At 40.4% G+C, this 17,392-nt stretch overlaps 1 protein-coding gene across 32 annotated transcripts in view; it reads left to right on the top strand.

Annotated features, from left to right (window-relative positions):
• Positions 1-17,392, top strand: part of ANKRD44 (ankyrin repeat domain 44) — a 314,879-nt gene that overhangs the window by 177,969 nt on the left and 119,518 nt on the right. For all 32 annotated transcript variants that reach the window (XR_014079916.1, XR_014079917.1, XR_014079925.1 and 29 more), the window contains 4 exons: positions 12,872-13,072; positions 13,407-13,494; positions 15,989-16,131; positions 17,107-17,319. Coding sequence is in view for 20 of the 32 variants with exons in the window: in XM_081581477.1 (XP_081437603.1) it covers positions 12,872-13,072; positions 13,407-13,494; positions 15,989-16,131; positions 17,107-17,319 (645 nt within the window). In the remaining 12 variants the exon portion in view is untranslated. The remainder of the gene's footprint in view (positions 1-12,871; positions 13,073-13,406; positions 13,495-15,988; positions 16,132-17,106; positions 17,320-17,392) is intronic.

The raw sequence follows: 17,392 nt of genomic DNA, 5'->3' as shown, positions 1-17,392 counted from the left end.
ATCTCCTCATTTTGCCTAATTCTTTATGTTTATTTTCCTGTACTAGGTAGGTCAGTTACATTTTCTGATCTTAGAGAAGTGGTTTTATGTAGGAGATGTCCTATGAGATCCAGCACCACTTTCCCCTCTGGTCACCAGAGCTATGTGCTCTAGAGGTACCCCCATCTGAGCTGTGGGTGCCTCCTCTGATGGAGCTGGGTCAATTACTGTGAGCTTTCTGGGAGGCAAGGCTGGCTCCAAGCTTGTTTAGCTGTGAGGTTCTACCTCATGTTGGGGGCCCACTGGAGGATGTGGTAGGCTCCCCAAGCAGTTGGCTGTGCAGCCTAGGGGCTGTGGAGCTGGTACTAGTGGGCAGGTAAGCCCTCAGCACTAATAGGCTATTGGAAGGATTCTAAAATGGCACTTGCCAGCGCTGACATCATGGTAGAATGAGCTCCCCCAAGTAGATGCCACCAGTGTCTTCATTCTCAAGTGAAGTCCCAGGTGCCTCGTGCCTCTCAAGAGGCTCTCCAAGAATAGCGAGGAGGTCTGACCCAGGCTTTTTTCAAACTACAACCTCTGCACATGCTCTCTAAGAGCAGTCTGTTTCCTAAGTTCTGTGGCTCTCCTGAACATAAGCCCCACTGGCTTTCAAAGCAGAAGTTCTGGGGACTCACCTTCCTGCTGCAGGATCCCAGGCTGCAGGGCACAGTGTGGGGCTTAGACCTCTCCTTCCTTGGGGAGGACCTCTGTGATTGTGATATTCTTCCCATTTATGGGTTTCTTACCCAGGTATATGGGTCCTGCGTATACTACATCTTGGCCCCTCCTATCTATCTTGTTGTAGTCTGTTCTTTATATCTTTTTTGGGGGAAATCTTTTCTACAAGTCTTCAGATCATTCTCATGGATGGTTGCTCTGTAAGTAGTTGTACTTTTGGTGTGCCTGTGGGAAGAGATGAATTCAGGCACTTCCCATTCTGCCATCTTGGCTACATTCCATTCCTCCTTTTTTAATTAGATCCTATATCCATTACTTTCAGTTCAGTTCAGTCACTCAATCATGTCCGACTCTCTGCGTCCCCATGGGCTGCAGCACGCTAAGCTTCCCTGTCCATCACCAACTCCTGGAGCCTACTCAAACTTATGTCCATTGCGTCAGTGATGCCATCCAACCATCTCATCTTCTGTCATCCCCTTCTCTTCCCGCCTTCAATCTTTCCCAGCATCAGGGTCTTTTCCAATGAATCGGTTCTTCACATCAGGTGGCCAATGTATTGGAGTTTCAGCTTCAGCATCAGTCCTTCCAATGAATATTCAGGCATGATTTCCTTTAGGACTGACTGGTTGGATCTCCTTGCAGTCCAAGGAACTCTCAAGAATCTTCTCTAACACCACAGTTCAAAAGCATCAACACCACAGTTCAAAAGCCATTACTTTATGCCTCCCCTAAATAATAGGTGGAGAAAGCATACTCAAGGTGGGAAGAACAGAGAAGGTTTGGACTGGTCTTTTGGACTTTAACTATTAGAACTTGCCAAAGAAGAGTTCAGCAGGCATATCTGTCTGTTGCTTAGATTGGCAAACACTGATATTCCTTACACAAATATGTATTAAGAGCTATTTCTTCTTTGAAAGACTTATAAACCCTATATTGTCTTTAAAACCTCTTTGCATCTCAAGCATGGATAATTGATCCCTCTCAGGGTTCAGGGTTCAATCAGGGAATCAGAACCACCATGATAAATGTGGGTATTTATTATAGGAATTCGACCTTACACAATTGTGTGAGCTGCTGAGGAAGTTTATTTATTTATGTAATGCTATCCTCTTGGTTTCTGTGTGGTCCTAAAGTCACTGTGGGCCAGCAGTTGAAAAACTAGACATGAAATGGGGGAAAATAGGGACAATCTGGAACCCCCATCTGTCTCTCATTGTTCAACATTGCCCACGAGGGTGTCCTGCAGAAGGAGCTGTGTGCTTCACCTCTGAGCTCACACGTACCTGGCCCAGGAACAGGATTAATTGAAGAAGATGTCGTAGGATCTGAAGAAGCACCAACCTGGTACCATCCTGTGCCAACACAGTGATGCTACTGGTCACTGACCCTGAGCAAAAGCTTCCATAGCACTTGGCACCCAACATCCATCAGTATGTAGTTTCATGTTTGCCTTCCAGAACATGCAGCTTTCTCAAGGGGCCAACCCTAAATGGAACAATACAGTGGAGTGAATTCCATGAAACGTAGTTCAGCTTGGCTAACGTGGAAGGAACAATATAAATCTACCATTGCAATTGTTATTCTGTTTTATTAAAAAGATCATCTAGCCAGTAAGTTCTTTGCAACGAGTGGCATACCTGTTGTTTGTCATTGTCTATTTAGCATCTAGCCTGCCCAGGAAACAATTGTTTTTCGAGTGATTCAGTAAAGATTGGGTTTTCCATTTAAGCTGTGTTAACCTGATTCTCTGTAAAACTGCTAACGTGGAGCTAGTACACAGCACAGAGAATGATGGTGGCAACCATCTTTCATGCATGGAACATAAACTAACTTGAAGTTTGCTTATGGGAGTGTTGCACTAAAAGCAAGTTAAGCCACTTGATCCTGCAAAATCAGAATGAGTTCCTAAAATAACATGCAACACAAATTATCAGTTTAAGTCAGAGATATCAGTGTACATCAACATTTCTGAGCCTTCTTTCCATCAGGCAAATTTCATGTTTGGATTTCTGTGACTGGAAAAAGAATGTTCATTTGCTGAATTCATTTCCTGAGCCTATTACAGCAATAGGAGTATGAGGTCATAATATTGATTAAACACCCACCCATGCTTGACATTGTAGAAGCTCCTCTGCAAATAAGAAGGTAAATCAAGACGTGGTCATATCCCTTGAAAATTGTTCAAAATAGATTGGTTTGTGGAGATAAATTTTTAAGACTTACTTGGTACTGACCAGGCTGTGTTGTGTACTCTCTTCTGGGCCTAATCCCCCTCCTCCTCCAACCTCCTCCCTACTCCCCATGCATGGGATTCCCAGGGAGAAGACACCAAACAGGAAATTAGAGCCAAACAGTATTGTCTTCTTACTGACTCCCTGAGGCCGCCAACCATCCCTCTCTTTCTCTGACTGCTCCCACAGCTGTGAAGAAATGAAAGAGTCTCTTACAAAAAATTAAAGACATTTATTTTGCAATGTTAGGTAACATACATGAGAAGATTTTGGGCTGCCAGGGAGAATTATCTGAAGTGTTGACGTAAAGTATTTCATATTATTTCCCGTTTAGCTTATTCTCGCTGCTTTTTTTGTTTTTCATTTTCCCTTGGAAAAGAACAGCTGTGTATAAAGGGGCAAAATGCATACAAACCTGGGGGGGGGGTTCCACACATGTTTATTGAAGCCTGTTCTGTGTGGGCCTGAAGTAGATGTGAAGTATCCCTTCTTAGACATTGTGTTGAGGGCAGATAGCAGGTAGACAGCCAGCACACAACCAGTAGAAAACCGTAGAGCCTACTGTGGTCTGTGTCCAAATGTGACTGGCCTTTCACACATGCGTTTTCTTCTCTAATGAATTGAGGGGCTGCATCAAAGGATTTGCTGAACTTGTCACTTTTCTGTCCCAGAGGCTCTTTTGTGGTTAGAAATATCGAAAATGGTTGTATCCCATCTTGGGGGTGTAGAATGAAGAATGTTTTGTTCAGATTAGTATTGTCATGATGAACATTTATTGAGCAATTACTGCTTGCTAGGCAATGTGTTAAGCACTTTCTGTATATTATTCCATTTTAACCTCTGAGTTAATTACTCTCTGAGTCTGACACCGTTATTACTCCTCATTTAGGAAATGTGGTCTCAGAGAAGTTAAGCAACAGAGCCTAAGACACCACAGCCAGTAAGTGGAGGAGGGTGTATCCAGAGAACCTGTTCTCCTAACCACTGTGCTACACTGCTGCCCTCTCATCACATGGGCATCCCTAGGGATACTTGTTCAACTTATAAAGCGTATCTATTTTTGTATCTGTGCAGACAAATGTCCAACAGGTATAAAGATGTTTTCCAGATCTGAGTAAGAGAAACATTTTATAGCTTAAAATTTAAACATCATGTTTTTCCCTTCCCTCTAAAAAACACTGTCATTTTGGGCTAAATGCTAATAGGAGAACTGGAAAAATTATATGGGAGACTAGAATGTTATTGCTTTCCATAAATTATTTTTATGATGATAAAAAGATGATCACATATAGAAAGTAAATTGTAACTGGAATGGGTAGAAAATAAGCATCTTATAAGCTATTTGAAGGTAGATGAGTAGTATTCAGATTTAGTGTGCATTCAGATAATCTGCAGTGCTTGTTAAAAGTACCTGTTCTAACAGTACTACATATAAAGTAGATAAATACATAGACCTATTGTATAGCACAGGAACTATACTCAATATTTTGTAATATTTTGTGTAGCCAATATTATATTTCATATATATATATGTATATATATGTATACACACACACACACAATTGCATATGTATATATGTTGTTGTTTAGTCGCTAAGTCGTGTCCAGCTCTTTTGCAGCCCAGTGAACTGTAGCCTGCCAGGCTCCTCTGTCCATGGGATTTCCCAAGCAAGAATACTGGAGTGGGTTGCCATTTCCTCCTCCAGGAGATCTTCCTAACACAGGGATTGGACCCAGGTCTCCTTCATTGGCGAGCAGATTCTTTGCTACTGAACCAGAAGGGTAGCCCTTATTTATATATATATAAAATGGAATCACTTTGCCATACACCTCAAACTAACACTATATAATAAATCAACTGTACTTCATTTTAAAGAATTTTTGAATAAAGTCACATGTGCGCACACACACACACAAACACAAAGTACATTTTCTAGAACCTCACCCCCAGTGATTCTGATGAAGCCTATAATTGAGCCCAGAAATCTGGGCTCAATTCAAAAAGAAAATTCTGATGCATGTGGTCTACATTCCATACTTTGAGACCTGAGATTAATGTCTGGGAATACTTTGGTATCTGGCCTTCCCAAAGTTTAGAGCCAGTAGTTCTTGAATAGTTTGAATTCTTTCACATCCCCAAGTCTCCCTTTTATACTGCTGGTTCTTAGAATAATTGTACTCTAATAATAATTATAATGATAAAGCACACGTTTGCTTTAATAGTGGTATTTTTAGAAGAATAATCTGATTAATTTGAACAAATTAAGCACCAATTTATACAATTCTTACTGTATATGAAATTGCTTATTCAATAGAGGATAGAGGGTAAAAGCCCCAACCAGTTATTATTTTACAGTAATAGATTAAATTCCTTCTGGACTTGAATACAGCCTCAGGGACATTAACACACATAAATATCTTGTTAATTTTTGCATATTACTATTTAGAGAGTTTGTTATTCATTATACCAATATATTTATTCTACTCAAATTTATTGAATATACATTAGGTGCCAGATACCTGCCAGGCTTTGTGGACAGTATAGAAAATTGCATGAGACTCAGACCCTGGTCCAAAGCAACTTACTGTTTATAAAATTTGACATTGTGTATGTCTACAAGGACTCTGTATAATCATAAAGAATTACTTTTCCATGAGTAATTTATGACCACTTCATGCAATGTACATTTGAAAGTAAGAAAAACAAACATTGGAGGCGACCATTTTTAAGGCACATGCATCCTATTTCTTCTCATCTTTTCCATGTGCCAAAGTGCACATTTCTGTTTCTTAAACAGGGTTGAAGCGACCTTTTGTAAAAGGAAAAAGTCATAAAAGGTAGAAATAAAGTGACTGTAGACGCCATCTCCCGTTCACTCCTGTGTGATACCCCGTGACAGTTCCTCCCTCGGTCTGCTCTTTCTGTATCTCAAATAGGACAGGCTACCGTGGAGTGTCATCCAGCAAGGCCTACAGTCCTAAGGCGACTGCTCCGCTCAGGAGGAATGCCAGCATTCCTTATACATTCTTGTTCATTAAAAAAGAAACCCAAGCTTTGAAGCAGCACCACTCACAGTGTGGCTGGTGACTAGTCTGAGATTTTGTCTTTCCTGTGGTGACTTGAGTGAGCATTCAGAAGCTTTCAGAAAAATTTGACTGAGTAATTTCATGACTGCTAAACTTAATAAGAAAATAACTGAGTTTATAATTTATATCTTTGTCTTTTTTTTCATTTTATTATTCTACTAATTATGCATGAGGAATTTGAAATAATATTTTTTTTTAAAAAACTTGTCCTTCACCGCAACTAGTTTGAGAAGTGCTGTTTAAGTATCCTTTCTTGGTTCAGAAAGTGTTCAGCTTCCCATTCCCCACACAGCTTCTTTTTCACCTAGTAAATTTCTCTCAGAGCAAACTCGTAGCTGTAATTTTTTAGCCAGTGGGTAATATTGGAAAAAGACTTCTTTTGATTACAAAAATCGATTCCCTCAATAACCATAGAATTACTTCCTCTTCAAGGTAAAATGATTTCAAGCTAAAATTTTTGAAATAAAAATGCAACTTTATAAAAGGAATTGTAGTCTTTTTAAATCAAAGCTTCATTTTTGTGAAAATATTACTTTACATTTCTATTAAATGCATGCATCAATTTGTGCAGGCTAAAACTTCAGAATTTAGAATGTAAATAAGTAAGGGAGAATTAACATTTAAGAGTATTTATGTCAGGGTACTTGATTGATACTGTCCACTGAGTAAGCTCTGGGCTAGGAGAAAATGCAGGAGCCCTTAAGACAGCCAGACTGGCAAACCATCTTCAGCCATCATGACTATAAAATGAAGCTGCCTGTCAAATGAGGCTCAGTCCAGATGACCCTGAGGCCTTTTCTAATTCTATATCCTGTATCTCTGTGCATTTGATTCCATAACCATTTTATACTACTTGCATTTTCATTTTAGAAAAGGGTTGTTCAGTAGCTAAGTCATGTCCAACTCTTTGTGACCCCATGAACTGCGGCACGCCAGGCTTCCCAGTCCTTCACTATCTCCCTGAGTTTGCTCAAACTCATATCCATTCAGTCAGTGATGCTATCTAACCATCTCATCCTCTGCTGCCCTCTTCTCTTCTTGCCCTCAATCTTTTCCAGCATCAGGGTCTTTTCCAATAAAAAAGGGTTAATCCTTGGAAATCAACTAAGAACCCCTCCTTTGTATAACTGAGCATTCCTTGATAGAGACCTTTCTTGTCGAGTAAGGTGAAACTGCAATTCATTACCTTGGCAGATATTTTAAAAAATGAAAAACGGCAAAGTTGAAACATTTCATAAAAGTGGAGAAATAAATGTAATGGTTATTCTAGGTGTCCTTGAGCTGTGAAAGTGAGTGTTGGTACAAAAGTCAGTCAGTTCAGTCGCCCAGTCATGTCCAACTCTTTGCGACCCCGTCATCTGCAGCAAGCCAGGCTTCCCTGTCCATCACCAATTCCCAGAGCTTGTGCAAACTCATGTCCATCCAGTCGGTGATGCCATCCAACCATCTCATCCTTTGTCATCCCCTTCTCCTCCTGCCTTTAATCTTTCCCAGCATCAGGGTCTTTTCCAATGAGTCAGTTTCTTTGCATCAGGTGGTCAAAGTATTGGAGCTTCAGCTCAGTCTTTCCAGTGAATATTCAGGACTGAATTCCTTTAGGATTGACTGATTGGATCTCCTTGCAGTCCAGGGAACTCTCAAGAGTCTTCTCCAACACCACAGTTCAAAAGCATCAATTCTTCGGTGCTCAGCTTTCTTTATAGTCCAACTCTCACATCCATACACAACTACTGGAAAAACCATAGCTTTGAGTAGATGGACCTTTGTTGGCAAAGTAATGTCTCTGCTTTTTAATATGCTGTCTAGGTTGGTCATAGCTTTTCTTTCAAGGAGCAAGCATCTTTTAATTTCATGGCTGCAGTCAACGATCTGCAGTGATTTTGGAGCCCAAGAAAATAAAGTCTGCATTGTTTCCATTATTTCCCCATCTATTTGCCATGAAGTGATAGGACTGGATGCCATGACATTAGTTTTTTGAATGTTGTGCTTTAAGCCAGCTTTTTCTCTCCTCTTTCACTTTCATCAAGAGGCTCTTTAGTTCTTCATTTTCTGCCATAATGGTGGTGTTATCTGCATATCTGTGGTTATTGATATTTCTCCCGGCAATCTTGATTCCAGCCTGTGCTTCTTCCAGCCCAGCATTTCTCATGATGTATTCTGCATATAAGTTAAATAAGCAGGGTGACAATATACAGCCTTGACATACTCCTTTTCCTATTTGGAACCAGTCTATTGTTCCATGTCCAGTTCTAACTGTTGCTTCTGGATCTGCATGCAGGTTTCTCCGGAGGCAGCTCAGGTGTGGTCTGGTATTCCCATCTCTTTAAGAATTTTCCACAGTTTATTGTGATCCACACAGTCAAAGGCTTTGGCATAGTCAATAGAGGTATTTTTCTGGACTGCTCTTGCTTTTTCTGTGATCCAACGGAAGCTGGCAATTTGATCTCTGGTTCCTCTGTCTTTTCTAAATCCAGCTTGAACATCTGGAAGTTCTCGGTTCACGTACTGTTGAAACTTGGTTTGGAGAATTTTGAGCATTCCTTTGCTAGGGTGAGAGATGAGTGCAATTGTGCAGTAGTTTGAGCATTCTTTGGCACTGCCTTTCTTTGGGATTGGAATGAAAACTGACCTTTTCCAGTCCTGTGGCCACAGCTGAGTTTTCCCAATTTGCTGGCATATTGAGTGCAGCAATTTCACAGCATCATCTTTGAGGATTTGAACTAGCTCAACTGGAATTCCATCACCTCCGCTAACTTTGTTCATAGTGATGCTTCCTAAGGCACACTTGACTTCACATTCCAGGGTGTCTAGCTCTAGGTGAGTGATCACACCATCGTGATTATCTGGGTTGTGAAGATCTTTTTTGTATAGGTTCTTCTGTATATTCTTGCCACCTCTTTTTAATATTTTCTGCTTCTGTTAGGTCCATACTGTTTCTGTCCTTTATTGTGCCCATCTTTGCATGAAATATTTCCTTGGTATCTCTAATTTTCTTGAAGAGATCTATAGTCTTTCCCATTCTATTGTTTTTCTCTCTTTCTTTGCACTGATCACTGGGGAAGGCTTTGTTATCTCTCCTTCCTATTCTTTGGAACTCTGTATTCAGATGGGTATATGTTTCCTTTTCTCCTTTGCCTTTAGCTTCTCTTCTTTTCACAGCTATTTGTAAGGCCTCCTCAGACAGCCATTTTGCTTTTTTGCATTTCTTTTTCTTGGGCATGGTCTTGATCAGTTTTTCTTGGGGATGGTCTTGATCAAGGTAAAATGAGCACTCACGTGAAAATTACGTAAAGTTCACATGAAAGGAAATATATTAGACTCAACCCAATTCTTTTTTTTTTTTTTTCCTGTCTGATCAATGAATTTGAACCTTTTCCTTTTCTAAATTTTTAGGTATAACTCAGTTGTTTTTCAGGGCACTTAGCCTTCTAAACAGATATGACTGACTAGGAAATACACACCATACCTTGTACAAAGTCTAATATCCTCCCAATGATTCCACAGGATTCCTGGAGATACCAAGTTTTGGTTGCCTGGGTCCACAAGCCTGCGTGTGATGCATTCATTGGGGTTCTTCTCTTCCCTCTCGGCCTGTTTCCTCTGTTCCCACCCAGATGTACACCTCTGCCCACGGTTGCAGGGCCATGTCCTCTCTTCAGTCTGTCCTCATCTCTGCCTTCCTGCCAAGCTCTAAATGCTTCTCAGTCTATTATGCAGAGTGATGCAAGTGTATTTGGTCCCTCCCCGGCAAAACACCCTATAGACCCACCACTGCGTAGCAGGGGCTGAACTCAGAGACCTGTGAATGTTGACATAGGACCTGCCCTCCTTTACAAGACTATTTGGACTTAGCACAGTTTTTTTTTTGTGCTAGTAAATAATAAAATTTTATTTTAAGCAGATTTGATTATTTGTACTTTGTGATAATTCAGACAGGGAGCTAGGCCAGGTGGTGTGCAAACTTTTTCATTAAAGAGGGAGATTGTTGTTGTTTAGTCACTGAGTCATGTCTAACTCTTTGCAACCACATGGACTGTAGCCCACCAGGCTCCTCTGTCCATGGGATTTTCCAGGCAAGAATAATTCCTTCTTGGAAATAATGCCATTTCCTTCTCCAGGGGATCTTCCCATCACAGGGATCCAACCCACATCTCCTGCATTGCAGGCAGATTCTTTACTGCTGAGCCACCAGGGAAGCCCAAAAGTAGAGACAGTAAATATTTTTAGGCTTTGATGGCTGCATGTAGTTTTTGTCACGAATACTCAATTCTGCTATTACAGTTTAAAGCAAATAGATAATATGTAAACAAATGAATGAGGCTGTGTTGTAGTAAAACTTTATTTATAAAACCAAACCAAAACATATCTGTGATTAAAATATTTTTAGCAGTATAGTTTCCTTAAGAATAGAGTTTTTCCTCCTCTACAAACTATAAAAGCACTTATGTAAAAACTATAACTGGCATGTATATTTTCTTTGCTTAAACTATTGCTGTGTATACAGTGGAAATCATTCTTAAATATTCATTTAAAAGTAGGGCCTCTCCTAGGTAATATCTCATTCACCTAGTCAGAGTTACTCTGAAAGCAATCACATTGTGCTACCTTTAAAAAACAAATTTCTCGTGAATTGGCCTTATAGTATAAATTTGTAAAATGTCTATCCTGAATTTACATAATATTTAATGCAAAGCAGGAATCTGTACAAGTATAGTAAAATAATATACATGGCAAAGGTATTAAAGTGACCGTATGTATTGTTATTTTGCTGTGAATGTATGAAAAGAATATAGTATTGCTTTGAAATGGTTATCTCCAGCACTTTTGGCCATATATCTGCAAAACTTTCAGCATGTGTCCTCAGAGTATGCATCTCATTTATTTATAAATTATATGTAAGAACTACTATCTTAGCTAATATTTCAAGGTAATATACTTAGGGAGAGGCTTTTCATTTGTCATAGTCTTAAATAACCATATAGATAATAGACTTCTGATGATTTCTCTGTTTGGGCCAAGCTCTTGTCAGATCTGATTAAATTTGTCATTACTTTTACCTTGTAACGTGGGTAATAGAAAACTTTTACTCGGAGTAGAGGTGTCAGCTCTGTGACTTTCACATGATTTATGATTGCATTGGTGATATCATCTTTAATCTGTGGATTCCTTGCATAAATCTTAAACATCTTCAGGTGTTTTAGTTTAAGGGAACAGATTACAATCTGTATATGGACTTGGTTGGTAGGTCATCACTGTGTGTTTTTTTAAATATTTTATTTATAATATTTATTTGGTTGCACCAGGTGGCATGTGGGGTGTGGCATGTGGGATCTTTAACTACAGCATGTAGAATCTTTAGTTGCAGCATGTGAGATCTAGTTCCCTGACCAGAGATCAAACCTAGGCCCCCTGCATTGGGAGTTCAGAGTCCTTGTTACTGGACCACCAAGGAAGTCCTATCACTGTATATTTCAGTGTATTCAAAGAAGGCTGAGCACTGAAGAATTGATGCTTTCAAATTGTGGTGCTGGAGAAGGCTCTTGAGAATCCCTTGGACAACAAGGAGATCAAACCAGTCAATCCTAAAGGAAATCAATCCTGAATATTCATTGGAAGGACTAATGCTGAATCTGAAGCTCCAATACTTTGGCCTCCTGATGTGAAGAGCCGACTTATTGGAAAAGATCCTGATGCTGGGAAAGACTGAGGGCAGGAAGAGAAGGGAATGACAGAGGATGAGATGGTTCAATGGCATCATCAACTCAGTGGACACGAGTTTGAGCAAACTCTGGGAGATAGTGAAGGACAGGGAAGTCTGATGTGCTGCAGTCCATGGGTTTGCAAAGAATCAGACACATCTGAGGGACTGAACAACAAGACATCTACCTGGAAGTTAAATACCAGTTAAAATGCTTTCCTTTTTAAAGAAATAAAATTTAAATGGAGGTTCCAATATTTTCTTCCCATATCACAATTGTACATCTACATAAACTGCACAATTTATGAGATGAAAATTGATAAAAATACTATTTTTCTCCTATTTAAATCTTCACACTTATATTGTGATCTAGCTTTTCTTTTATTGTTTACTCACCTAGTTTTTAGGGTGTGTGTGTATGTGTTTGTATATGTGTGTGCTTGGTCATGTCCAACTCTGTGACCCTATGGACTGTAGCCTGCCAGGCTCCTCTGTCCATGTGACTTTCCAGGCAAGAATATTAGAGTGGGTTGCCATTTTCTCCTCCAGGGGATTTTTTAGCATAGAGCCTGATTAATGTTTCTTTCAGTCTTCCGTAGTTGTAGCAGTGTTTTTCACATAGTAAGTGAGTATTAATAATACATGTACAGGGACTTTCCTGGTGATCCACTGGTTAAGACTGCAGTCCTAATAACAGGGGCCATGGGTTTGATCCCTGGTCAGATACCACATTCTGCATCACATGGCCAAAATAAATATATATATAATAAAAATACATGTGAATGCTTATAAAAAATGCATGTATACATTTCACAGTAAAATAGGCTCAAGGAATATTTAATGGTCATTACTTTATTATCAGTCGTGGTCTCTTTGGCCTAAGGAAACCTTATACTTTGAAAGGAAACCTTTGGAAGGTTTATTGGGTTTGGAGTTGTGCTGGCACTCTTGGCCTAAAAGAAAAGAGGTAGAGTGACTACCTAAAGGAAAAAGGTAGAGTGACTCTGTATCTGTGCCGCCGTCTCTATCTTCATCCCATATGACCTTGGTTGTCTACATCGAGCTAGCCTGTGAGGGTTTGGTAAAGCATCTTATACCCAGTAAGGATTGCCTGAACATTTGTCAGTGACCCCTGTAAACCCTGCTTTTATTATAGGAAGCAGTACAAGTATTGATTAAGCATTCAGCTGATGTCAATGCAAGAGACAAGAACTGGCAGACCCCGCTCCATGTGGCAGCAGCCAATAAGGCTGTTAAGTGTGCAGAAGTCATTATTCCCCTGCTGAGCAGCGTCAATGTCTCCGACCGAGGGGGACGCACAGCCTTGCACCATGCTGCTCTGAATGGCCATGTGGAGGTGAGTGTCCTCATCACTGGAACAAGAATCTTCCCCACAGACTCTCTTAGCCCCACATGGAACCTAAATTTCACCACTGAGGCCTTAGAAACCTTAGGCAACTATACCTATTTTTAAATTTAGAGCCACAATAAATTGAGAAAGTAGCCAACACCTCAGTCTTTTCCTCTGACATACATACCACAGGTTGGCTGAGGTATCTTCCTCCTTTGAACTTCAGATCTCTGACCTGCCTTTAGATTGGATGTTAATTTGGCTCAGATCACCTGCTGAGGGTGAGGACCGCTCACCATTACAGAGTATACATTTGATTTCATTGTTGGTTATCTTTCAGATGGTCAATTTACTGTTGGCTAAAGGGGCAAACATCAATGCGTTTGACAAGAAGGATCGACGTGCTCTGCACTGGGCAGCTTATATGGGTAAGGATTCCATGAATGGAGAGCAAAGTGCAGATAGTCTGAACTGATGAAGCTCCAAGTCTCTCACTGACCGTGTAGATTTTCTCTTGGAAGAGCCTGACTTCTTGTCAAGCTTGAGATCCAATTGAATTAAGATTCAGTCCCTTTTACTGGCATGCATAGAGCACTCTAGTTGGGCAGTAGCTTCGTCAGGGATTTATTTATCCTACAAAGAACAGGAGAGATGAATCATGGCATGGACTTCATTGAATGTATTTCAATCTGGGTTGGAAAGCTGCACAAATTGTGCTTATGTTAACTTTTTATGGCAGCAAAATAAAGTTTAAAAAGAAGGAGGACTGGCTAGCAAAGCAAGGATATAAATTTCATTTGTCTTTTTATTTATAAATACTCCTGAAAGAAACAAAAAGGAAGGAAGAAGGGACAATACCGTGGCTGTCATGTAGAGGTGACTGGAGTCACTGTGAGTGATTCTGTTACTCTACTGCCAACAGCTGGGGCTTGCTCCTTGTTTCTGCTGGCTCAGGTGCAGAAGACAATGTACGTTTCTATGCTTTTCTCATCATTTTTGTTGGCACTAGTACCACTGACAAATGAGAGCCCTCATAGAGTTTATTTTCAGTGTGGACTTGTGGGAAATGTAGAACTAAGATCCTTCCTTTGTGTTTCTGATTGGAGAACATCCTGCAATTAGGAAAGCAGACAGAATTCTACCAGTTCCAAGTTATAAACACTCTGACTGCCTGTCACAACACAGGAGATTGTGTGGTAAATTATGGATGATCTACACAATGGGACACTATGGAGTAACTACAGCAATGATGTTGTCAGTGTTTTTTTTTTAACATAGAAAGATTCTGTGACTATGTTAAGTGAAAACAGATCATATAATAGTACAGTTTAAATAATACAACCTCATTTTTGTAAAAAAGATCTCTAAAATAAATACAATCTTGAAAAAGCAGTCTGGGATGTATTAAACACTGAAATATTAACTGACTATCTCAAGGAACTGGATGATTTTGATTTTCTTTTAACACCTTTTTGCTTTTTCTTAATCCTTTTAAACAAGGCTGCAGACCTTTTATTATCATAAGAAACAAAAATGGTAATTGTAGGGAGAAAAAGAATGGATTGGGGCAGAGCTGAAATAAATTATGTGGGTATAGATGAGTCTGAGTGAATTTTGGGGCTTAAAAAACAGAATCTTAAGATTTTGCAAGCATTACCGTTTGTTACAAGGTGAAATGGACTTTCGAGTTAATTGAAACAAGTTAGATGTCTGCATGGTCCCTGCCATACTGGAGCCGGTGAGCATGTCCCAGATGATGTTTAGGCAGAGCATACACTAAGCTAGTGTGACGTTAGACTCAACGAACGTGGCCTTTGGCGTTTGTTCTTTGTTGATATACAGCTAAAGGTGTTCGTCACTCAGTCGTGTCTGACTCTTTGTGACCCTGGAGACTGTAGCCCGCCAGGCTCCTCTGTCCATGGGATTCTCCAGGCAGGAGTACTGGAGTGGGTTGCCATTTCCTTCTCTGATATATACTTAAATCATGTATAAAATTGCTAAAAGAAGTTAAGTTAAATTTTTGTGTGTCATCAGGATACAAGTAGGGAAACATATAGAGATGACTGTATTTAGGAACTAAAGGTCAAAACCAGGACAAAGAGCTTAAGACAGCATCACCACTAGCCAAGACCAGTCTCTCTCTTTGTCTCTCTCTGTCTCTGTCTCTCTCCCTCTCTCTCTCTGTCTCTGTCTCTCTAGGCCCTGGAGCCAGTACTCATTTTCTACCCTTCAATTATCAACGTTTAGAGCAATGATCTTAAAGCATTGAAAAATCTTTAGTCAGGAAATAAAGGTCAAATACATTGGTCATTGTATATGTAGCAAAATAGACAACAAAGGATAATATTCTTGAAAATATGCCAACAGGAGTTGAAACTAGTTTTCCGTTTAGTCAGTAATTCATGAGAACACTTTGAAGTTGAACCATATAAAGGTGCCATTTTTGTGGGTTCAAAAAAGGGTCAAACAGTAGCAGTTTCATGTGATTTAACATATGGAGTTGTTCTGATTAATTGATTTTTTTCATTAGTTTTTCCAGACCAAATTGTCATTGTTGGACTTTTCAGTGAAGAATGGCAATTGGTTTCAAAAGCATTGCTTTCATTTTAACACAATTTTTTTTAGTCTCTGGTTCTAACATATTTTTAGGACTTTGTCATTATCTGTAAACAAGCATGGATCGCCTTAAAGAGAAGGCACACATATGAATCATCTTCTTTCTTCCCACAGTATTTACATGATACCTGACACATAGTAGGTATGCACTGAATATTTGCTGGCTATTTGCCATGAACCAGCTTTTACACATAGCTTAGGAAAATGCTGGTGGCAATGAAAGCGGATGGTGATAACTCAGGTGGAATGAATCGTCAAATTATCCTAGGAAGGTTAACCGTGTTTTATGCTGCTTTGTTTATAAAGGCCACCTGGACGTCGTGGCATTGCTCGTTAACCATGGTGCAGAAGTGACGTGTAAGGACAAGAAGGGCTATACACCCCTGCACGCCGCAGCCTCCAACGGACAGATCAATGTTGTCAAGCATCTCCTGAATCTGGGGGTGGAGGTGAGCTGTGATTCAGGCATTGTCTCATGGTGCATTTGTGGGTTTTCTGTTGTTATGAAATCCTGTTTGCCTTTTAATTCAAGAGGGGGAAAACCCCTCATTTCTTAGCATCCTGTTTTTTTGAGTTTACATGGGCAACTGATGAAGGGCAATTGGGGCATATGCTAAGTGGTAGAAAACAAGAAACGGAGTAACTTTCTATATCAACATAGATAGAGAAATATTTAAGCATATATGATATATGATAAATATTGACCAGTCATGTTTAAAAGACTGGCTAGGGTTCCTCATCCCACCTTTAGAACCTTCTAAATTGAGGCTTCCAAGCAGAAATGAATGAATAAATGGCAGGGACAAACATGCCGAGCTGGAGAAGTCGGCTCAAGCCGACTTGGGTAGCAGGGCAGGAGCAGTGGCGAGGTTGTCCTGGAGGAAAGGAAAACTAAGTTGCAGTACTGAGATGGTGATGGAGAGACACAGGAGTCAGGGCTGTCTGGGAAAGCAGGAGGGAGGTAGGGGCTAAACACACTGCCCAAACACCAGAACTCGGCCTTGAGAGGGGTCAGACAGCAGAGTCAAACCTGAGGGTTCTGGGTTCAGGCCCCACAGCAGCTTTCTGAGCACCCCCCCAACCTTCTCTCTTCTGTTCATCATTGACTTTTGAGCCCATTTCTTGCTGCCCGGGTTTAGTTCTCTTCTGGCATTTTGAGACAGGTTTGCATTTCATTTTATCCTTTCCCTAGCTGAAAAATATCTTCCCACAAGTTGAAGCCTGGTCACTCTCATGTTTTGCTGATCTTTATCTCCAAGCTAAAGCCTTCCCGGGATGACCACACTGGGGCAAGAGTAAGCTCTGAATAATCACAATGACAGAGGGATATTTCCTTTCTCCAGCACAGCTATTAGGCTTTTGGTGGGAAATGGGAGTATATTGGTTCCAGTGATTTTCATCACCCATAATGGGCTCATTTGCAGATCGATGAAATCAACGTGTACGGAAACACAGCCCTCCACCTGGCCTGCTACAATGGGCAGGATGCTGTAGTCAACGAGCTGACGGACTACGGTGCTAATGTGAACCAGCCCAACAACAGCGGGTTCACCCCGTTGCATTTTGCTGCTGCCTCCACACATGGTGCTCTGTGTCTTGAACTATTAGTAAACAACGGGGCGGATGTTAACATCCAGGTAGGACTCTCTCCGTCTTCTTCCTTCAGTGTTAAATACCTTTGCATTGAGCCTCTGAGCAAAATCACCTGCT

This window comes from Giraffa tippelskirchi, chromosome 3 (assembly GCF_054371585.1).
Source record: "Giraffa tippelskirchi isolate mGirTip1 chromosome 3, T2T-mGirTip1v1.2.pri, whole genome shotgun sequence".
Taxonomy (NCBI): Eukaryota; Metazoa; Chordata; class Mammalia; order Artiodactyla; family Giraffidae; genus Giraffa; species Giraffa tippelskirchi.
This window is presented reverse-complemented; position numbering and strand designations above follow the sequence as displayed.